This window comes from Mobula hypostoma, chromosome 18, assembly GCF_963921235.1.
Source record: "Mobula hypostoma chromosome 18, sMobHyp1.1, whole genome shotgun sequence".
Taxonomy (NCBI): domain Eukaryota; kingdom Metazoa; phylum Chordata; class Chondrichthyes; order Myliobatiformes; family Myliobatidae; genus Mobula; species Mobula hypostoma.
In genome coordinates this window covers 62610064-62633863 of record NC_086114.1, presented here as the reverse complement: position 1 = coordinate 62633863, position 23800 = coordinate 62610064, and the positions used below count along the sequence as shown (strand labels likewise).

At 43.8% G+C, this 23800-nt stretch overlaps 2 protein-coding genes across 2 annotated transcripts in view; both read right to left on the bottom strand.

Moving 5' to 3' along the window:
• Window positions 1-23800, bottom strand: part of lactb (lactamase, beta) — a 72061-nt gene that overhangs the window by 45555 nt on the left and 2706 nt on the right. The window lies entirely within an intron of this gene.
• Window positions 1978-3641, bottom strand: LOC134358593 (desmin-like). The gene has a single exon (XM_063071000.1). It carries the CDS (start codon window positions 3594-3596, stop codon window positions 2541-2543), a length of 1056 nt encoding a protein of 351 aa, XP_062927070.1. The 5' UTR covers window positions 3597-3641; the 3' UTR covers window positions 1978-2540.

Below are 23800 nucleotides of genomic sequence, written 5' to 3'. Positions count from 1 at the left end.
GCATTCCGTTAGCTGGCTGATTTAATTAAGCCTTTTCTTTCTTAACCAAAATGTTTTTAAAATTCTCACCTTTCTTCTCAGCTCACTTATTTACCACATAATTCTTTTGGTTATCACAGCCAAACAGAGTTGGCCATCATGTCCTTTGCTAATCCCATTTTATGGCACACTCCTTATAGCCTTCTGCACTACTCTGTTTCAAGCGCTAACTGAAACTTTAGTGCAAGGTTACACAACTCAGAAGAATACCTATGTAGACAAATGAGGGGAGCCTTTCTCACAATTATGACTGTTCGAGATTCTGTCAATAGTTGTCAACATCCACTCTGTTAAACACATTCTCTATTGTAGCTGAAAGATACAAGATCACCTCCTCCAGACACTTTTGCATCAACTGCTTTAACATACCAGGTTGATTATAGTTTAGATACACCATTCTAAACATGTACACTTAATAATAGTAAACCTCATAGAATCACAGTCATAGAGCACAAAACAACATAGTAACAGGCCCTTCAGTCCCATTCATCCAAATGGAAAAGATGCCTACCCAATTTGCCCATTTGGCCAATATCCCTCTAAACCTCTCCTATCCACGTACAAACGTACTCATCCAAATGTCTTTTAAATGTTGTTATTGCTTTTTCCAGCAGCTGGTTCCATGTACATAACACCCTCTGCATGAAGGTCAGCTTCAAAGCCATCCATGACACCCTAAACTTACACCCTCTAGATTCCCTGGGGGGAAAACATTGTTCCATTCTTTTTATCTATGCCTCTCATGGGTTTATACACCTCTATAAAGTCACCCTTATTCCAAGGTATAACGTCCTAGACTACCCACCTTCTCCCTGTGGGCAAGCTCTCAAGTCTAGCAATATTCTTCTAAATTTTCTTTACACACTTCTTAGTCTAATGATGTTTCCTATAACAGCATGCTCCAAGTGCAGCCTCACCAATGACTTGTACAACTAATGTACAATTATATACAGACCAAAATCATCCAGCTTGTAAATTATCAGGATGAAAAATTAGGCTGATAGGTTTACAAAATGCAAGATCTTTGTGCATATTTAAGTCTTATGTATCCTTTCACCCAATATAAGGTCCAAGTCATGGCATTGCAGAAAACAGAAACTGGTTAATTAATAAAAAAAGACTACATAAGCTACCAAGTATGTTTCCTGCAAGTGAATAAGTTATATACACAACTTCAGTTCACTAGTACAAGAATGAAATGTATGGCATTTGTTTTCAAGGTTATTACTGAGACTACAGATAGAATTCTGATTTGGTAGAATTCCGATTTGGTAGAATTCCTACTTCTGGAATGGCTGGTTTTAGATACGATGACAACATTAAGGGTTTACATCCAGGGAGAGCTAACTCCATTGACTGCCCTCTTGCAACTGCATAAATTCAGGTGTTTTATCTTGAGTAGAACAATTCCAGAAGGCAAATGGGAAGCTCCTTTTCCAATTAAGTCACAGGAGAATGTCACATGTCAGTTAGATTTGCTCTGTCATAAAAGCAAAGTAAAATATAGACTAGAATTTTACATTATTTCTACATATCGGTTTCTGTTTAATGTGTATGCTGAATATCTGTGTGTAGGTCTTTACCAATATAATTATCTCCATTTCAAAATGACAATTATATTGAAGATAATTATCTCCAAAGAAAATCACAAATCTTCACTGTTTAAGATGTGGTTTAATGAGAATAGTGGGATTAAAGTTAACATCTGTTTCAAATTTTTAAGGATCAACCCTTTCTCTGCATTTGTTTGAATGAAAGCCTAAAATGATAAGTTTCATTATACTATTACATAGCAGAAAAACACTATTAGTGCCAAAATATTATCAGTAATGGTATTGAAATGCTGTATTTGCTGAGACAGTCATCCATCCAGCATGATTCATGGCTATAATTGGGCTATTTCAAATAATAACAAATCTGTTCTTATGACATGTTCCACACAGCTGACATTCTCTTTCAATATTTTTATTAGTTTCTACATAGAAGAGTACAAGAAAGTATATATAAAGGTCAAAAAAAAAAACAACTACCAATTACATTATATCCACTCATAATAACAATCTAATTACCCCATATTCATGTAAGTTAGTCAAAGTTATTTAGAAATATACTAATTTATTACAAAAAAAAGTTTAACCCCTCCCAAGACAGAAGCTATTTATTAAGGAGAAAAAAAAGGTAAAATACCTTCTCGTATAATAAAAAAATAATAACAGGCAATATCTAAATTTAAACAACGAACTGAGGGTTTTGAAAGTTTTGAAAATAATTCAGAAAGGGGCCCCACGCTGACGTTCTAAAATTTTGTACATCTTTAAAGGGGACGTTATAATGGATTCTTACTGTTTTATAAAAGGTGCTTAAATGTAAGAGGTTACGATGTATTTCCAAAGATAAACAGCAGATAAGCATAAAAACCACAAAATAAATACTCCGATAGTTGTCAGCTAATTAGAGGGTCGTTTAAACATGTATAAAGCTCAAAGTAAACTGTGGGTACACTAACACCACATCTTATTGACGTCTTCGGCTGCTTTGGCAGGAGAACTGGATAGACTGGCAGGAGAAGTGGTTAGACAGGCAGGGTTGGCGTAGTCCCTGGACTTCTTCTCCACCTGGTTGAGCAGACTTTTGTAGCCGGCCAGCTCCTGCTCCAGCGCATTTTTCACCGACAGCAGGGCCTGGAAGTCGGCCGTGTGCGCCTCGATCTTCTTCTCCAGCGCCTTGTTATACTCCCGGATCCGGCCGATCTCCCGCTCCTTCTCCTGCAGGTGGTTCTTGTGCATCTCGTCCCGCAGCCGCAGGTCGGTAACGGCGTTGCGGTAGCACTCGGTCTCCTTCTTGACCTTCTGCAGCGGCACACTGTTCTCCTCGAACCTGTGCCGGTAGCGGGCCAGCTCCTCCTTGTGGCGCCGGGCAGCCTGCTCGTACTCCTGGCGCATGTTGCGCAGCCCCTGCTCCAGGTCGAGCGCCGTGCACTCCGCCTGCTCCACGTTCTGCAGGTTGTCCAGCTTCTGCTGCCAGTAGATGCGCTCCTGGTCCCGCACCAGCTTCAGCTGCGCCAGCTGCGCCTCCAGCAGCTTGTACTGGCACTGCAGCTTGTCCAGGCCGCTGCCCGAGTCCTCGTACTTCTTCTTCAGCTCTTGGAAGTCGCGGTCGAACTCGCGCTTGAGCTGGCACTCCTTCTCCAGCCGCGCCTTCAGCTTGTCCTTCTCCAGCTTCAGCAGCACCAGCTCGTTCTGCGCCTCATCCACCCGCGCCTGGAAGTCCTGGTACTCCTTCTGGTAGGCCCTCTCCGCCGCGTTGAACTCCTCCCGCTCCAGCTTCTTCACCTCGGCCAGCAGCTCCTTGTTCTTGCGCTGCAGGTTCAGCACCGTGTTGTTGATGTACTTGGCGAAGCGCTCGTTCAGGTCCTTGATCTGGTCCTTGCCCTCCTGCATGCCATCCTGCAGCTCCTTGCCGTCCGCTTCGCTCGCCACAACCTCCATCTGCCGCTCCTGGCACGCCGAGGATGCGGCGGCCGAGTTGGGCGACGAGGTCCTGGAGCCCGAGAACATGCTGCCGCCACTCCCCCGGCCGTGTGTGTCTGGGCTCACTGGACAACCGCCCTCCAACCGACACCCCTGCGTTGCCGGGGCAACCCCTCCCCGCCGCATTCAAACACGCCACACGCCAACCGCCGTCAGGGCGATGAGCGCATGGCCTGGCCACCCGTCACCTCTACCAACCGGTCCCCAAACCCACTCACCACCCCTGCCCAATACAGTACACCCTCCATCACCCGAGTGTTCATACCTTCGAAAGATCCCTGAAGTGGAGCACAAGTAGACTGTCTGGGGCACACAATGCTGCAGTTGTCCAAACATTAGAGCACATTGTGTGCAATTCTGATTGCCACAATGTGTGGTTAAGTTACACATACAAAGTACTAGAGAACCCAGCCGGTCAGGCAACATTTATGGAGGTAGAGAAACAGTAGACCCTTCACTCTTGAAGGGTCTCAGCCTGAAACTTCAACTGGTTAGCCCCTGTATGGATGATATCTGTCCTGCTGAGTTCCTCCAGCACTTTGAAAAAAGTCCTGCCCAGTTATCATCAGCATATAAGCTGTAGCACCAGAGGTCCCAACATACTAGACCACTGCTATACTAAGATAACGAATGCCTACAGTTCCTTGCCCAGACCACATTTTGGTAAATCGATTACCTCCTACCTGCATACAGGCAGAGGCTATAAAGAAGGGCTCCAGAGATTAGGACAACTGAAAGGTGGTCACAGGAGGCAGAGGAGTGATTATGGGATTGCTTTGAGTCAGTGGACTGGGCTGTGTTCAAGAGTGTTAAAGAGTACAGCAGAGAAACAGGCCCTTCAGCCCATCTAGCCTATGCTGAAACCATTTAAACTGCCTACTCCCATTGACCTGCACTGGGATCACAGCCCTGCATACCTTTACCATCCATGTACCTATACAAACTTCTCTTAAATGTTGAAATCGAGTTCACATGCACCACTTATGCTGGCAGCTTATTTCACACACTCACAACCCTCTGAGTGAAGAGGTTTCCCCTCATTTCCCCTTAAACTTCTCATCTTTCACCCTTAACTCAGTACATCTGGTTGTAGTCACACCCAACCCCAGTGGAAAAAGCCCGCTTGCGTTTACCTTATCTATACTCCTCATAATTTTGTATACCTCCATCAAATCTCTCAATCTTTTTCCGTTCTAAGGAATGCAGTCCTAAAGGATTCAATCTTTCTTTATAGCTCAGGTCCACCAGACCCAGCAACATCCTTGTAAATTTTCTCTGCACTCTTTCAACCTTGCTTACATCATTCCTGACCAAAACTGCACACAATACTCCAAATTAGGCCTCACCAATATCTTATACAACTTTAACATAATATCCCATCTCCTGTACATAATACATCACTTTATGAATCCTCTTTGGAGTATCCTGCCTCCATGGCGATGACCACCCTCCCCTGCCTGCCTGTGACTGCAGGTCAGGTTAGGAGACAGCCGGACAATATCAGCCCCAGGCAACCAAAGGCCCATGCGAGCAGCTGTCAGGTATTTTGTAGCACCTTTACAATCTGAGTCTGAGTCAGGAAAAGATACTGGCGCTTTCAAAGACTTCCTACGTGGTTCCAGTACCCAAGAAGGCAACACCATCTGGACTTGATGACTACAGATCAATTCCCTCACATCTTCATTGGACCCTCTACAGTTTGCCTACCAGCCTCATGTGGGAGTGGATGATGCCATCATCTACCATTGCAGAGTGCTCACTCCCACCTGGATGAAGCTGGTGACATTGTGAAAAACATATTTTTTGATTTCTCTAGTGCCTTCAATACAATCCAGCCACTTCTTTTGAGTGAGAAGTTGCAAAGGATGGGCATAGATAAATCTACTTTCTCCTGGATTACTGACTTTTTGCATCACCAGCACATAAAGCAGCAAAGACAATAGACTTGACTGGAAAACTTGTGAAGAAGAGAAGGTCACTAAACAAACTGTTTTCCATTATGGACAACCTGGCACATCCTCTTCATGACCGACTGAAAAAGCAGCTGAGCACCCTTTCGAACAGACTCATTCAGCTCTGCTGTCACAGGGATCGTTACAGAAAATCTTTCCTATCAAATGCAATAAGTATATACAACAATTCATCTCTGTGTGACAGGAGACTATTGCGACATCATAGTGCAATAGTCTCTTTTGTCATTTCTTATATAATTGTTGCACATTGGTGAATTATTATTATATATATTATTATTCTGTATTTTATTATTAGTTAAGTCTGCACGCTGCTAAGTATGTTTTTAAATGTTGCTGCTGTAATGAAAGGATTTCCCACTCGGGATCAATAAAGTACTTATTATGAAGGCTAATGTGCCAAAAGCTTTCTTTAAGCCCTTATCTACCTATGCTATCACTTTCGAGGAATTATGGACCTGTATTCCCAGATCCCTTTGTTCTACCACACTCCTCAGTGCGTGACCATTCATAGTGTAAGACCTACCCCACTAGTCCTACTGAACTGCAAAACCTCGCATTTGTCTGCATTAAATTCCATCTGCCGGTTTGCAGCTCATTTATCCAGCTGATGCAGATCCCTCTGTAAGCCATGATAGCCTTCCTCACTGTCCAGTACACATAATGACAAACAACAAATGACCCCTGCAGCACTCCACCAGTCACAGGCCTCCAGCCAGAGAGGCAACTCTCTACAACCACTCTCTGGCTTCTGCCACAAAGCCAATGTCCAATCCGGTTTATCACCTCATCCTGAATGCCAAACCACTGAACCATCATGACTAGCCTCCCATGCGGAACCTTGTCAAATGCCTTGCTAAAATCCATGTGGACAACATCCACTGCCTTACCTTCATCCACTTTCCTGGTAACTTCCTCAAAAAAATCCATAAGATTGATTAGACATAACCTACCATACACAAAGCCATGCTGACTATTCTTAATCAGTTCATGTCTATCTAAATACTTGTATCTAGTCCCTTAGAATAACTTTCCCACAATTGATGTCAGACTCACCTGCCTATAATTTCCTGGTTTCTGTTTAGAACCTATTTTAAACAGCAGAACAACACTGGCTGTCCTCCATTCCTCTGGTATCTCTCCTGTCACTATGGATGATTTAAATATCTCTGCTAGGGCCCCAGGAATTTGTGCACTTGCCTCCCAGAGGGTCCAAGGAACCACCCTGATTTGCCTCAGAACAGCAAGCAGCTCCTCCTCTGTAATCTGTACAGTATCCAGGAAGTTGATGCCGCTTTGCCTCACTTCTATAGTCTCTGTATCCATCTCCTGAGTGAATACAGATGCAGAGATTGCATTTAAGTTTTCCCCCATCTGTTTTGGCTCCACACATGGATTACCATTCTGGTCCTCCAGAGGACCAATTTTGTCCCTTGCTATTCTTTTGCTCTTAACATACCTGTAGAATCTCTTCGGATTCTCTTTCACCTTGTCTGCTAGGGCAACTTCATGCCTTCTTTTAGCCTTCCTGATTTCTTTCTTAAGTGTTCTCTTGCATTCCGTGTACTCAAAAAGCACCTCATTTGTTCCAGCTTGCCTATACCTGCTATGCACCTCTTTTTTTCCTCTTCACCAGGGGCTCACTATATCTTGAAAACCAATGTTCCCTACACTTGTTATCTTGACATTTTGTTCTCACAGGCACATACGGGCTTTGTACTCTCAACATTTCATTTTTGAAGGCCTCCCACTTATCAAGTACACCTCAGTAAACAGCCTGTCCCAATACACACTTGTAAGATCATTTCTGATCCCATCAAAATTGGCCTTTATCCAATTCAGAAACTCAACCCACGAACAAGACTATCTTTTCACATATTTACTTTGAAACTAATGGCATTGTGGTCACTGGATGCAAAATGTTCCCCTGCACAAACTTTTGACACCTGTCCTTATTCGCTTATAGCAGATCCAGCATTGCATGCTCTCTCGTTGGGACCTACGTACTGATGTACGTACTCATCCAGAGATCTGAATCAATACACCGGGGTTGTAACAGACTTCATTAAAACAGCTGTAACTGAGTATGTTCTCACTAAATTCATTCAGAGTCTTTCCCAATCAGAAGCCCTGGATGAACCACAAGGTCTGAAATCTGCTGAGGGCCAGATCAGAGGCATTCAAGTCTGGAGAACAAGAAAGCTGCAAGAGGTACAGGTATGATCTCCAGAAAGCCATCTCATGGGCGAAGTTACTACCTCTCAACCATCAGGCTCGTGAATGAAAGGGGATAACTACACTCACTTGCCCCATCATCGAAACGTCCCTACAATCAATTATCTCACTTTAAGGACATTTTATATCTCATTATCTCATGTTCTCGTTATTATTTACTATTTATGTATATTTACATTTGCAGAGTTTGTTGTCTTCTGCACTCTGGTTGATCTTTCACTGTTCCTGTTGTAGTTACTATTTTATAGATTTGCTGAGTATGCCCACGGGAAAATGAATCTCAGGGTTGTTTATGGTGACATACAACAGGGGTCCCCAACCTTCTTTGCACTGCGGACCGGTTTAATACTGACAATATTCTTGCGGACTGGCTGACCCGGGGGGGGGGGGTAGTGTTCAAGTAGGGTTAAACTCACCTCAACTTGTCTTTTACAGTTAGGGTTACCAACTTTCTCACTCCCAAATAAGGGACAAAATTAGCAGTCAAATATGGGACACTTGTGTTTACCCTGAAGAAGACTACCACGACCATGAAGCCTTGCACGGGCACCTGTGTGCGCATGCGCGTACGTGCCGATTTTTTTTTCCACAAATCGGTTTTGGCTTAATCTTCCTGACAATACTGTACATACATTATTTCTACTTTATATAGGCTGTGTATTTATCATATCATATCAATATAAATTAATGGTAATTGCTTCTTCGCTTTATGCCATTTCGCCACAAAAGGTTTCACAGGAACGCTCTACCTTAGCGGGGGAAATACGGGACAAGGGTGGTCCCGTATGGGACAAACCAATTTAGCCCAATATATGGGATGTCGCGGCAAATACGGGACAGTTGGCAACCCTCTGTTCAAGTTCAACAGTGCGTGACAGGGAATGGGGAAAGGTGCAGCGGACTCATATCGTTTCCATTCTAATTTTTTAATCCTCACAAAATAAATGCTGACATTACATTTGCCATCTTAGCACCGGCTCAACCTGCAAGATAACCTTTAGAGCAGGGGTTCCCAATCTAGGGTCCACAGACCCCCTCGGTCCATACCATGAAAAAGGTTGAGAAACCCTGCTTTAAAGACTGTCAAATCCCTTTGCATCTGATATCTGAACCTGCTCTATGCTTAGAAAATAGTCTACAGTTTTATTCCTTCTACTACAGTGCATGACCATAAACTTCCCTACACCGACATGGTGGAGGATTACAAATACCTGGGGATACGAATTGACAATAAACTGGACTGGTCAAAGAACACTGAGGCTGTCTACAAGAAGGGTCAGAGCTGTCTCTATTTCCTGAGGAGACTGAGGTCCTTTAACATCTGTTGGACGATGCTGAGGATGTTCTATGAGTCTGTGGTGGCCAGTGCTATCATGTTTGCTGTTGTGTGCTGGGGCAGCAGGCTGAGGGTAGCAGACACCAACAGAATCAACAAACTCATTCGGAAGGCCAGTGATGTTGTGGGGATGGAACTGGACTCTCTCACGGTGGTGTCTGAAAAGAGGATGCTGTCTAAGTTGCATGCCATCTTGGACAATGTTTCCCATCCACTACATAATGTACTGGTTGGGCACAGGAGTACATTCAGCCAGAGACTCATTCCACCGAGATGCAACACAGAGCGTCATAGGAAGTCATTCCTGCCTGTGGCCATCAAACTTTACAACTCCTCCCTTGGAGGGTCAGACACCCTGAGCCAATAGGCTGGTCCTGGACTTATTTCCTGGCATAATTTACATATTACTATTTAATTATTTATGGTTTTATATTGCTATATTTATACTCCATTCTTGGTTGGGGCAACTGTAATGAAAATCAATTTCCTTCAGGATCAATAAAGTATGACTATGACTATGCATTCCATCTGCCATTTTTCTGCCCATTCTCCTAATCTGTCTAAGTCTTTCAACAGACTCCCTGGCTTCCTCAACACTATCTTCCTCTCCACCTATCTTTCTAATGTACTGACCTCTGTGGAACACCACTAGTCACCGGCAGTCTGAAAAGGCCCCCTTTATTCCCACTCTGTCTGCTGCTAGTCAGCCAATCTTCTATCCACTAGTATCTTTCCTGTAATACCATGGTTCTTATCTTGTTAAGCAGCCTAACGTGGGGCACCTAGTCAGAGGCCCTCTGAAAATCCAGGTAAACAACATCCATATCCTGCATGTTATTTTCTCAAAGAATTCCTTAGGGAAACCATGCTGACATTAGCCAGTTTTAACATGTGCCTCCAAGTATCCGAAACCTCATCCTGAATAATCTATTTGTTTAGTGATACAGCGCGGAGTAGGCCTTCCGAGCCCTTTAAGCTACGCCGCCCCAGCTCCAATTAACCCTAAGCTAATCACAGGACAATTTATACTGACTAGGTACATCTTTGGACTGTGGGAGGAAACTGGAGGACCCGGAGGAAACACACGCAATCCACAGGGAGGATGTACAGACATTCCTCACTGAACATTGCCGAACTTTACTACTTCCATCCGTAAAAATGAGAAACAGTTAAAAGAGGATGTCTATGTGATTCAGAATCTCTTCTCACCACTACTGGGACGACATGCTATCAAAAAGCTGAACCTCATTGCAAGGTTGGATTCATTAAGATATGTTCAGTGACTGAGGTACCCAGATTTGTTCACAGGCCTAGGGGTACTGAAAGAAGAGTACCTTATCCAACTGAGGCTAGGATTGACGCCCTACTCTCTGACCACAACGAGGCATATACCATTCCCCTTGATGAATGAAGTCAAAGCTGAACTTGAGAGTGGAGGCGCTTGACATCTCAACCAGAGTGAATGCATCTACTGACTGATGTCTGGGCATTGTCCCCAAGCCAGATGACAGAGTAAGGATCTGCACTGATCTAACAAAACTAAATATGAAGCAGTGAGATGGCAGAAGCTTATTCTGCCCTCTGTTGAGCACATATTGGATATGCTGGGTGGAGCAAAGTTCTTCTCCAAATTAGATGGAAACTCAGGGTTCTGGCAGATCTGTTTAGCTCCTGAGTCACAGAAGCTCACAATCTCTATCACAATCATATGGACACTATGCCTGCAAGAGACTCCCTTTTGGCATCCCTGAACTCTTTCAGATGAGGAGGAACCAAATTTTGGAGGGACTGGAAAGAACAGTCTGCCACATGGACGATATACTCATCTTCAGAGGCTCAAGTGAGGAACATAACAAAAAGAGTGGAAGCTGCCTTGGAGAAACTAAAATAGGCTGGAATCACCCTGAACAAAAAGAAATGTGAATTTGCAAAGTTGGAGGTGGCATCCCTAGGCCATCAACTGTCCTCAGAGGGAGTGCAACCAGACTCACACAAACTGGCAGGAGTTCAGAACATGGGAAAATATAGCAAATATTAACGCAAAGTTAGATTAGAAAGCTTCTAAAAAACAGGAAAAATCAACTAAAAAGCCATAAGGAGAAAAACGATGAAATATGAAGGTAGGTTAGCCAATTACATAAAAGAGGATACCAAACGTTTTTTCAGATATACAGTACAAAGAGTAAAAGAGAAGTGAGAGTGGACATTGGACAACTGGGAAAAGACCCTGGAGAGGTAGAAATGGGGAACAAAGAAATGGTGGACTGTGTACGTACATCTATTGATGCTTCTGGACACATCTTCAGTGATGTTCCTGGAATCATCGGGTGTGTCGGGTCTTTCAACATCGTACAACCTCCTCCAGGTGACCCAGCCGGGGCTGATCAGACCCCAGCTTGTGTCCAGATGGCTAGCTACTTATGACTCCATGGCTCCCCTCTTTTGAGCCACAGCCATCTTGAGGCCCTCTCTGCTACATCGGTGGTACTGCGGATGGCTCTCCTCTTCCTCTTTCCCTCAATGCCCAAAATACTGAAGGCTCTAACTAAGGAACGGGCTACGAATCCCCTACAACCAACCTCCACTGGGAGACACCTCGCTCTCCATCCAGCCTGCTGACAATTGCTGACCAGTCCTGCGTACTTGGAGAGCTTCCTTTCAAAGGCCTCTTCCAAGCTATCTTCCCATGGGACTGTCAGCTCCAGCAGCACCACTTGCTTAGTAGACTCAGACACAAGGACAATGTCTGGTCGCAGGGTGGTGGCTGCAATATGGTTGGGGAACTTCAGCTGCCCTTCGAGGTCCACCAACAGCTGCCAGTCCCTTGCAGAGGTCAGAATGCCTGCAGATGTTCTTTTGGCAGGTATTGGCTGCTCCCCGGCTCTGACAAAGGCAATGGTCTGCTTGGAGGGTCAGGACCGCTCAAAATTAATTAGTATTTTATGTGAGTCTTCACTGTGGAAGACACTATCAGTACGTCAGAAATTCAAGAGTGTCAGGGGACAAAAGTGAGTGTAGGTGCTAATAAATAATAATAATAATGACAACTTTATTCATGGAGCACTTTTCATACAGATGATGTAGTTCAAATGCTTTATAATGGTATACAAGTACAAATATAAAAATAAAATAAAAATAAAGGACAAAAAGCAAGGTTAAATAAATAGGTTTTGAGCTGGTGTTTAAAAGTGCCAACAGAGCCTGTATTCCTTATAGTTTTAGGTATTGAGTTCCATAGTTTAGGAGCGTCGTTCAAAAAAGCTGACCTCCCAATTACATTTTGAGGGAGATTGTTTAAATTTAAGAAACCAGCAGAAGAAGACCTGAGAGCTCAAGCCAGATTATAAAAACAAGAACAATTCTGTGACATACTCCAAGACCACTAAGAGCTTTAAAAACAAATAAGAGAACTTTAAAATCAATTCTAAAAGATACAGGAAGGTAATTCAGAGTAGCTAGTATTGGAGTGGTATATTCCCTCATTCTGGTTTTGGTTAAAAGTCTCACAGCAGCGTTCCAATTGAGTTGAAGGTTATCAATAGATTGCTTTGGAATTACAGTAAAAAGTTCATTGCAGTTATGTATCTAATCTATTCAATATAAAGTCGTGAATTAGTTTTTCAGCATCATTGTGACAAAAACAAATGTACCTTTGCAATATTTCTTAAGCTTAGAAATGCTGCTCTGGTTACTTTCTTAAAATTCAAATCTGAATCAAGGATAACAGCCAGGCTAGTTATTTCTTATTTTACAAGAAGAACCAAGTTCCCAAGTCTATCAAGAAGTTTATCTTTTTTTGTTTTTGGGAGCAATCAAAAGTATTTCAGTTTTATCTTCATTTAGTTTCAGGAAATTATTGCTCATCCATTTGTAAGTTTATCCCATAACAATGGGGGTGGGGGTCATTGCCTTGCTTCTTGTGTGCGGGGGGGGGAATTGGGGGGGGGCTTTGGGATTCTAACGTTTTAACTGTCATTCCTTCTTTGGCACACTCCGTTTTCATTGATGTCTGTGAACAAACAGAATTTCAGGATGTATACTGCATACATCTTTCTGACATTAAATGTACCTATTGTAGAGCATCACAATATACAATTGTGTGTCATCTGCATAGCTGAAAATTAAGTTTGTACGCTCTAATGGTGTCTCCTCAGGGGAGCGGGTATAAGAAGAAAAGTAGGGGACAAGTCAGCATCGCTGGGCCTCACCATTATGTACATTGTATCTCATAGAAAACTGGTCTCCAAGACAGGATTTTTTTCTTGTCTAAGATATATGAATGAAGCTAATTAAGGGCGCTGCCAGAGATGCCAGCCCAGTTCTCAAGGAGATCTAAGAGAATATTGTGGTCTATTGTGTCAACTTAAAGCTAGAAAAATCATCTGAGACTTTTTTTGGCATCAGTGCTAATTAGGCTAAAGTTGCTGACAAATTTGGTAAGGGCCACGTCCATGCTGCGGTGTGCTCTAAAACCAAACTAAAACTTCCTAGAATATTGTTCTCATTCAGAAAGTTGTGAAATTGGTTGAAAATTACTTTCTCAAGAACCTTGGCCAGGAAGGGAAGAGTCATAGTTAGCTAGTACCTCACTATCAAGGTTTGGCTTTTTAAGTAGGACTTTGACAGCTGTAGTTTTGAAGCAATCTTCTATTTATAAGGAGAAGGTGCTTGGGAAGCTGGAAGGTCTGAAGGTAGACAAGTTATCTAGACCAGATGGATAGCACCCCAGGGTTCTGTAAGAAGTAGCTGATGAGATTGTGAAGGCATTATTAATGATGTTTTGAGAATAAATAAGACCATAAGACACAGGAGCAGAATTAAGTCATTTGACCCATTGAGTCTGCTCCACCATTCAATCTCAGCTGATCCTTTTCTCCCCTCCTCAGCCCCACTCCCTGGCCTTCTCCATGTAACCTTTGTGTCCAATCAAGAACCTATGAAGCTCTGAGTTAAACACAACCACCGACCCAGCCTCCACAGCTGCCTGTGGTAATAAATTCCACAAATTCAACACTCTCTGGCTAAAGAAATTTCTCTGCATCTGTTTTAAATGGACACCCCTCTATCCTGAGGCTGTGCCCTCTTGTCCTAGACTCCCCCACCATGGGAAACATCCTTTCCACATCTACTCCGTCTGGGCCTTTAAACATTTGAAAGGTTTCAATGAGATCCCCCACCATCCTTCAAAATTCCAGTGAGTACAGACCCTGAGCTATCAAACGTTCCTCGTATGATAACCCTTTCATTCCCAGAATCATCCTTGTTAACTTCCTCTGAATCCTCTCCAATGCCAGCACATCTTTTCTTAGATGAGGAGACCAAAAGTGTTCACAATACTCAAGGTGAGGCCACTTCATTGCTTTATAAAGCCTGAATGAATGCTAACATTGCATTTGCTTTCCTCACCACCGACTCAACCTGCAAGCTAACCTTTAGGGTGTTATACGCAAGGACTCCCAAGTCCCTTTGCATCTCAGATTTTTGGATTTTCTCCCCGTTTAGAAAATAGTCCGCACATTTATTTCTACTACCAAAGTGCATGACTGTGCATTTTTCATTCCATTCTCTTGCACATTTGCCTAATCTGTCCAAGCCTTCTGCAGCCTACCTGTTTACTTACCACTACCTGCCCCTCCACCAATCTTTGTATCATCTGCAAACTTGGCAACAAAGCCATCTATTCCATCATCTAAATCATTGATATACAGCATAAAAAGAAGTGGTAGTCACTGGCAGCCAACCAGAAAAGGATCCTTTTATTCCCACTCGCTGCCTCTTACCAATCAGCCAATGCTCTAACCACATTAGTAACTTTCCTGTAGTTTCATAGGCTCTTATCTTGGTAAGCAGCCTCATAGAACATAGAACATAGAATAGTACAGCACAGTACAGGCCTTTCGGCCCACAATGTTGTGCCGACCCTCAAACCCTGCCTCCCATATATGCCCCCACCTTAAATTCCTCCATATACCTGTCTAGCAGTCTCTTAAACTTCACTAGTGTATCTGCCTCCACCACTAACTCAGGCGGTGCATTCCACGCAGCAACCACTCTCTGAGTAAAAAACCTTCCTCTAATATCCCCCTTGAACTTCCCACCCCTTACCTTAAAGCCATGTCCTCTTGTATTGAGCAGTGGTGCCCTGGGGAAGAGGCGCTGGTTATCCACTCTATCTATTCCTCTTATTATCTTGTACACCTCTATCATGTCTCCTCTCATCCTCCTTCTCTCCAAAGAGTAAAGCCCTAACTCCCTTAATCTCTGATCATAATGCATACTTTCTAAACCAGGCAGCATCCTGGTAAATCTCCTCTGTACCCTTTCCAATGCTTCCACATCCTTCCTATAGTGAGGCGACCAGAACTGGACACAGTACTCCAAATGTGGCCTAACCAGAGTTTTATAGAGCTGCATCATTACCTCGCGACGCTTAAACTCTATCCCTCGACTTATGAAAGCTAACACCCCATAAGCTTTCTTAACTACCCTATCCACCTGTGAGGCAACTTTCAGGGATCTGTGGACATGTACCCCCAGATCCCTCTGCTCCTCTACACTACCAAGTATCCTGCCATTTACTTTGTACTCTGCCTCGGAATTTGTCCTTCCAAAGTGTACCACCTCACACTTCTCTGGGTTGAACTCCATCTGCCAATTCTCAGCCCACTTCTGCATCCTATCAATGTCTCTCTGCAATCTTTGACAATCCTCTACACTACCTACAACACCACCAACCTTTGTGTCGTCTGCAAACTTGCCAACCCACCCTTCTACCCTTCTACCCCCACATCCAGGTCATTAATAAAAATCATGAAAAGTAAAGGTCCCAGAACAGATCCTTGTGGGACACCACTAGTCACAATCCTCCAATCTGAACGTACTCCCTCCACCATGACCCTCTGCCTTCTGCAGGCAAGCCAATTCTGAATCCACCTGGCCAAACTTCCCTGGATCCCATGCCTTCCGACTTTCTGAATAAGCCTACCATGTGGAACCTTGTCAAATGCCTTACTAAAATCCATATAGATCACATCCACTGCACTACTCTCATCTATATGCCTGGTCACCTCCTCAAAGAACTCTATCAGGCTTGTTAGACACGATCTGCCCTTCACAAAGCCATGCTGACTGTCCCTGATCAGGCCATGATTCTCTAAATGCCCAGAGATCCTATCTCTAAGAATCTTTCCAACAACTTTCCCACCACAGACGTAAGGCTCACTGGTCTATAATTACCCAGACTATCCCTACTACCTTTCTTGAACAAGGGGACAACATTCGCCTCCCTCCAATCCTTCGGTACCATTCCCGTGGACAATGAGGACATAAAGATCCTAGCCAGAGGCTCAGCAATCTCTTCCCTTGCTTCATGGAGCAGCCTGGGGAATATTCCGTCAGGCCCCAGGGACTTATCCGTCCTAATGTATTTTAACAAATCCAACACCTCCTCTCCCTTAATATCAACATGCTCCAAACATCAACCTCACTCATATTGTCCTCACTATCATCAAGTTCCCTCTCATTGGTGAATACCGAAGAGAAGTATTCATTGAGGACCTCGCTCACTTCCACAGCCTCCAGGCACATCTTCCCACCTTTATCTCTAATCAGTCCTACCTTCACTCCTGTCATCCTTTTTTTCTTCACATAATTGAAGAATGCCTTGGGGTTTTCCTTTACCCTACTTACCAAGGGCTTCTCATGCCCCCATCTTGCTCTTCTCAGCCCCTTCTTCAGCTCCTTTCTTGCTTCCCTATATTTCTCAATAGACCCATCTGATCCTTGCTTCCTAAACCTCATGTATGCTGCCTTCTTCCACCTGACTAGATTTTCCACCTTTATGTTCCTCACCGGGTCAAATTTATCCCTAACATCCTGCAAGAGATCTCTAAACATCAACCACATGTCCATAGTACATTTCCCTGCAAAAACATCATCCCAATTCACACCCACAAGTTCTAGCCTTATAGCCTCATAATTTGCCCTTCCCCAATTAAAAATTTTCCTGTCTTCTCTGATTCTATCCTTCTCCATGATAATGCTAAAGGCCAGGGAGCGGTGGTCACTGTCCCCCAGATGCTCACCCACTGAGAGATCTGTGACCTGACCCGATTCATTACCAAGTACTAGATCTAGTATGGCATTCCCCCTAGTCGGCCTGGCCACATACTGTGACAGGAATCCGTCCTGGACACACTTAACAAACTCTGCTCCATCTAAACCCTTGGAACTAATCAGGTGCCAATCAATCTAATGGAAGTTGAAGTCACCCATGATAACAACCCTGTTATTTTTGCACCTTTCCAAAATCTGCCTCCCAATCTGCTCCTCTGTATCTCTGCTGCTACCAGGGGGCCTATAGAATACCCCCAGTAGAGTAACTGATCTCTTCCTGTTTCTGACTTCCACCCATACTGACTCAAAAGAGGATCCTGCTACATTACCCACCCTTTCTGTAGCTATAATAGTATCCCTGATCAGTAATGCCACCCCTCCTCCCCTTTTCCCACCCTCTCTATCCCTTTTAAAGCACTGAAATCCAGGAATATTGAGAATCCATTCCTGCCCTGGTGCCAGCCAAGTCTCTGTAATGGTCACTACATCATGTGTGGCACCTTGTCAAAGGCCTTCTGAAAGTCCAAATAAACAACATTCACTGCATCCCCTTTATCTATCATAGAAACATAGAAAATAGGTGCAGGAGTAGGCCATTCGGCCCTTCGAGCCTGCACCGCCATTTATTATGATCATGGCTGATCATCCAACTCAGAACCCTGCACCAGCCTTCCCTCCATACCCCCTGATCCCCGTAGCCACAAGGGCCATTTCTAACTCCCTCTTAAATATAGCCAATGAACTGGCCTCAACTGTTTCCTGTGGCAGAGAATTCCACAGATTCACCACTCTCTGTGTGAAGAAGTTTTTCCTAATCTCGGTCCTAAAAGGCTTCCCCTCTATCCTCAAACTGTGGCCCCTCGTTCTGGACTTCCCCAACATCGGGAACAATCTTCCTGCATCTAGCCTGTCCAATCCCTTTAGGATCTTATACGTTTCAATCAGATCCCCCCTCAATCTTCTAAATTCCAACGAGTACAAGCCCAGTTCATCCAGTCTTTCTTCATATGAAAGTCCTGCCATCCCAGGAATCAATCTGGTGAACTTTCTTTGTACTCCCTCTATGGCAAGGATGTCTTTCCTCAGATTAGGGGACCAAAACTGCACACAATACTCCAGGTGTGGTCTCACCAAGGCCTTGTACAACTGCAGTAGTACCTCCCTGCTCCTGTACTCGAATTCTCTCGCTATAAATGCCAGCATACCATTCGCCTTTTTCACCGCCTGCTGTACCTGCATGCCCACTTTCAATGACTGGTGTATAATGACACCCAGGTCTCGTTGCACCTCCCCTTTTCCTAATTGGCCACCATTCAGATAATAATCTGTTTTCCTATTTTTGCCACCAAAGTGGATAACTTCACATTTATCCACATTAAATTGCATCTGCCATGAATTTGCCCACTCACTCACCCAACCTATCCAAGTCACCCTGCATCCTCTTAGCATCCTCCTCACTGCTAACACTGCCACCCAGCTTCGTGTCATCCGCAAACTTGGAGATGCTGCATTTAATTCCCTCATCCAAGTCATTAATATATATTGTAAACAACTGGGGTCCCAGCACTGAGCCTTGCGGTACCCCACTAGTCACTGCCTGCCATTCTGAAAAGGTCCCGTTTATTCCCACTGTTTGCTTCCTGTCTGCTAACCAATTCTCTATCCACATCAATACCTTACCCACAATACCGTGTGCTTTAAGTTTGCACACGAATCTCCTGTGTGGGACCTTCTCAAAAACCTTTTGAAAATCCAAATATACCACATCCACTGGTTCTCCCCTATCCACTCTACTAGTTACATCCTCAAAAAATTCTATGAGATTCGTCAGACATGATTTTCCTTTCACAAATCCATGCTGACTTTGTCCGATCATTTCACCGCTTTCCAAATGTGCTGTTATCACATCTTTGATAACTGACTCCAGCAGTTTCCCCACCACCGACGTTAGGCTAACCGGTCTATAATTCCCCGGTTTCGCTCCCCCTCCTTTTTTAAAAAGTGGGGTTACATTAGCCACCCTCCAATCCTCAGGAACTAGTCCAGAATCTAACGAGTTTTGAAAAATTATCACTAATGCATCCACTATTTCTAGGGCTACTTCCTTAAGCACTCTAGGATGCAGACCATCTGGCCCTGGGGATTTATCTGCCTTCAATCCCTTCAATTTACCTAACACCACTTCCCTACTAACATGTATTTCGCTCAGTTCCTCCATCTCACTGGACCCTCTGTCCCTTACTATTTCTGGAAGATTATTTATGTCCTCCTTAGTGAAGACAGAACCAAAGTAATTATTCAATTGGTCTGCCATGTCCTTGCTCCCCATAATCAATTCACCTGTTTCTGTCGTAGGGGACCTACATTTGTCTTTACCAGTCTTTTCCTTTTTACATATCTATAAAAGCTTTTACAGTCAGTTTTTATGTTCCCTGCCAGTTTTCTCTCATAATCTTTTTTCCCCTTCCTAATTAAGCCCTTTGTCCTCCTCTGCTGAACTCTGAATTTCTCCCAGTCCTCAGGTGAGCCACTTTTTCTGGCTAATTTGTATGCTTCTTCTTTGGAATTGATACTATCCCTAATTTCTCTTGTCAGCCACGGGTGCACTACCTTCCTTGATTTATTCTTTTGCCAAAGTGGGATGAACAATTGTTGTAGTTCATCCATGCAATCCTTCAATGCTTGCCATTGCATATCCACCGTCAATCCTTTAAGTGTCATTTGCCAGTCTATCTTAGCTAATTCACGTCTCATAACTTCAAAGTTACCCTTCTTTAAGTTCAGAACCTTTGTTTCTGAATTAACTATGTCACTCTCCATCTCAATGAAGAATTCCACCATATTATGGTCGCTCTTACCCAAGGGGCCTCTCACGACAAGATTGCTAATTAACCCTTCCTCATTGCTCAAAACTCAGTCCAGAATAGCCTACTCTCTAGTTGGTTCCTCGACATGTTGGTTCAGAAAACCATCCTGCATACATTCCAAGAAATCCTCTTCCTCAGCGCCTTTACCAATTTGGTTCACCCAATCTACATGTAGATTGAAGTCACCCATTATAACTGCTGTTCCTTTATTGCACACATTTCTAATTTCCTGTTTAATACCATCTCCGACCTCACTACTACTGTTAGGTGGCCTGTACACAACTCCCACCAGCGTTTTCTGCCCCTTAGTGTTACGCAGCTCTACCCATATCGATTCCACATCTTCCCGGTTTATGTCCTTCCTTTCTATTGCGTTAATCTCATCTTTAACCAGCAACGCCACCCCACCTCCTTTTCTTTCATGTCTATCCCTCCTGAATATTGAATATCCCTGAACGTTGAGCTCCCATCCTTGGTCACCCTGGAGCCATGTCTCTGTGATCCCAACTATATCATAATCATTAATAACAATCTGCACTTTCAATTCATCCACCTTGTTACAAATGCTCCTTGCATTGACACACAAAGCCTTCAGGCGCTCTTTTACAACTCTGTTAGCCCTTATACAATTATGTTGAAAAGTGGCCCTTTTTGATGCTTGCCCTGGATTTGTCGGCCTGCCACTTTTACTTTTCTCCTTACAACTTTTTGCTTCTACCCTCACTTTACACCCCTCTGTCTCTCTGAACTAACCTCCTCTCGCCTAGCCTCTTTAATTTGATTCCCACCCCCCAACCATTCTAGTTTAAAGTCACCTCAGTAGCCCTCGCTAATCTCCCTGCCAGGATATTGGTCCCCCTAGGATTCAAGTGTAACCCGTCCTTTTTGTACAGGTCACGCCTGCGCCAAAAGAGGTCCCAATGATCCAAAAACTTGAATCCCTGCCCCCTGCTCCAATCCCTCAGCCACGCATTTATCCTCCACCTCATCGCATTCCTACTCTCACTGTCGCGTGGCACAGGCAGTAATCCCGAGATTACTACCTTTGCGGTCCTTTTTCTCAACTCCCTTCCTAGCTCCCTATATTCTCCTTTCAGGACCTCTTCCCTTTTCCTACCTATGTCATTGGTACCTATATGTACCACGACCTCTGGCTCCTCACCCTCCCACTTCAAGATATCTTGAACACGATCAGAAATATCCCGGACCCTGGCACCAGGGAGGCAAACTACCATCCGGGTCTCTGGACTGCGTCCACAGAATCGCCTATCTGACCCCCTTACTATCGAGTCCCCTATCACAACTGCCCTCCTCTTCCTTTCCCTACCCTTCTGAGCTACAGGGCCGGACTCTGTGCCGGAGGCACGGCCACTGTCGCTTCCCCCGCGTAAGCTGTCCCCCCCCAACAGTACTCAAACAGGAGTACCTATTGTTAAGGGGCACAGCCACCGGAGTACTCTCTATTACTCTCTTCCCCTTCCCCCTCCTAACCGTGACCCACTAGTCTGCCTCCCGTGGCCCCGGTGTGACCACCTGCCTATAACTCCTCTCTAGCAACTCCTCACTCTCCCTGACCAGACGAAGGTCATCGAGCTGCAGCTCCAGTTCCGTAACGCGGTCCCTTAGGAGCTGCATCTCGATGCACTTGGCGCAGATGTAGACGTCCAGGAGGCTTAGAGACTCCAGGGCCTCCCACATCCGACACCGAGAACAACAAACTGCCCTCACACTCATACTGCCCCTCTCCTCAAATATCAACAGAAAATGAATACCAAACTTTCCTCGCCTCACCCGCTTCCGCCTAAGCCCGGTGAGCCGAAGCCCTTAAGCCTTCACTCTGCTCCTGGCTCACTACGCTGCCTGCTGTATGAGGCTCTGTTCCTTTTAAATCTGCCGCACTGCACTGCCCGACACATAATCTCCTCAAATAGATTCTGGAATGGTCAGAATAAGAATCAGGTTTAATATCACCGGTGTATGTCATGAAATTTGTTGTTTTGTGGCAGCAGAACATTGCAAAACATAGTAATAAAAACTGTATATCACAATACGTACATATAAAAAATAAATAAGTAGTGCAGAAAGAGTGGAAAACAAATACTGAGGTCGTGTTCATGGGTTCAGTGTCGATTCAGAAATCTGATGGCAGATGGGAAGAAGCTGTTCCTGAATCGCTGAGTGTGTGCCTTCAGGCTTCTGTACCTCCTTCCTGACAATAACTGTGTGAAGAGGGCACGTCCTGGGTTATGGGGGTCCTTAATGATGGATGCCTCCTTTCTGAGGCACCAACCTCGAAGATGTCTTGGATACTACAGAGGCTAGTAGCCAAGATAGAGCTGACTAACTTTACAACTTTCTGTAGCTTCTTTTGATCCTGTTTCTTTGTGATCAGGCAACAGGAAGCTCCTGGTTACTACTGCAGGGCTCTAAGCAACACACACAAAATGCTGGAGGAACTCAGCAGGCCAGGCAGCATCTATGGAAAAGTGTACAGTCAATGTTTTGGGCCGAGACCCTTCAGAAGGACTAAGTGGTTTGCAATGTGTTTTTTAACTTTCTCTAGCACAGGGTTAAAACCAAATGTAGCAAGTACACTGTTTGGAAGAAATGCAAGTGAATTACTGCTTTGCCTGGAAAGACTGTTTAGGTCTCTGGATAGTGGGAATGGAAGAGCAGAGGGTACAGGTGCTGCAACATCTGCAGTTGTATGCAATAAGGGGAGCAGTTGGTTGAGGCAGAACAATTGCGGAGGGAACTATCCCTTTTTAGTATCGAAAGTAAAGCAGAAATTGTATTTGTGCTGGAATCTTGCTGTATGTGGCTGATGTAAAGGTTAGCATACATTCCCAGCACTCCTGTATGCATCAGAAACCTGGACAACATACCGACGACATCTGAAGGCACTTGAAAAGTTCCATTAGAGCACATATGTCCAAAGATAAGTTAGCGCGTTTTTACTTGCATATTAATCCTTTTTGTGATAGATGTTCGGGGCAGATAGCCTCTTTAACTCATATGTTTTGGTCTTGCCCTACTTTGGAAACTTTTTGGAGAGACATTTTTAATATTATTTCTAAGGTATTAAATATAGATATCTCTCCTCACCCTATTACTGCTATCTTTGGACTACCTAAAATTTCTAGTAATCTTTCCCCTTCAGCCTGTAGAATGATTGCATTTCTTACTTTAATGGCGAAAAGATGTATTTTACAACATTGGAAAGAGCTTAATGCTCCAACTACCTTTTTTTGGTTCTCCCAGACGATATTATGTTTGAATCTGGACAAAAATTAGAAGTAACCTTTATGATTCTTCATTTAAATTTGAACAGATTTGGGGATCTTTTATTCGATATTTTCATTTAATGTAATATATACCCTTCTTGTTTTTTTTCACTGTTTTTAATGGAGGTCGGGATTGAGGACGTGATTTTAAGTTTAATTCTGTTTGGTTTCAAGTTAGCCCATTGCTTTGACTTTGCTTTTAGTTAGTTGCACGGTGGGTTTTTTTTTGGGGTTATTTTTTTCTTTTTTTCTATCGATATATATATAAAATTTAGTATACTATTATGTTATCTTGGTTTCTTATGTTTAAATTACATTGTTTGTAGTATTTTTTTTCGGTATTGATACCTTCTGTAATTTTATTATATTTTAACATTGTATTAATGTTTATATGGCTTACCTTTTGGTATACTTATTCAATAAA

What these genes read in the sequence shown, in the direction of transcription:
- LOC134358593 (XM_063071000.1), bottom strand. Translation starts at nt 3,596, where the DNA reads ATGTTCTCGGGCTCCAGGACCTCGTCGCCCAACTCGGCCGCCGCATCC.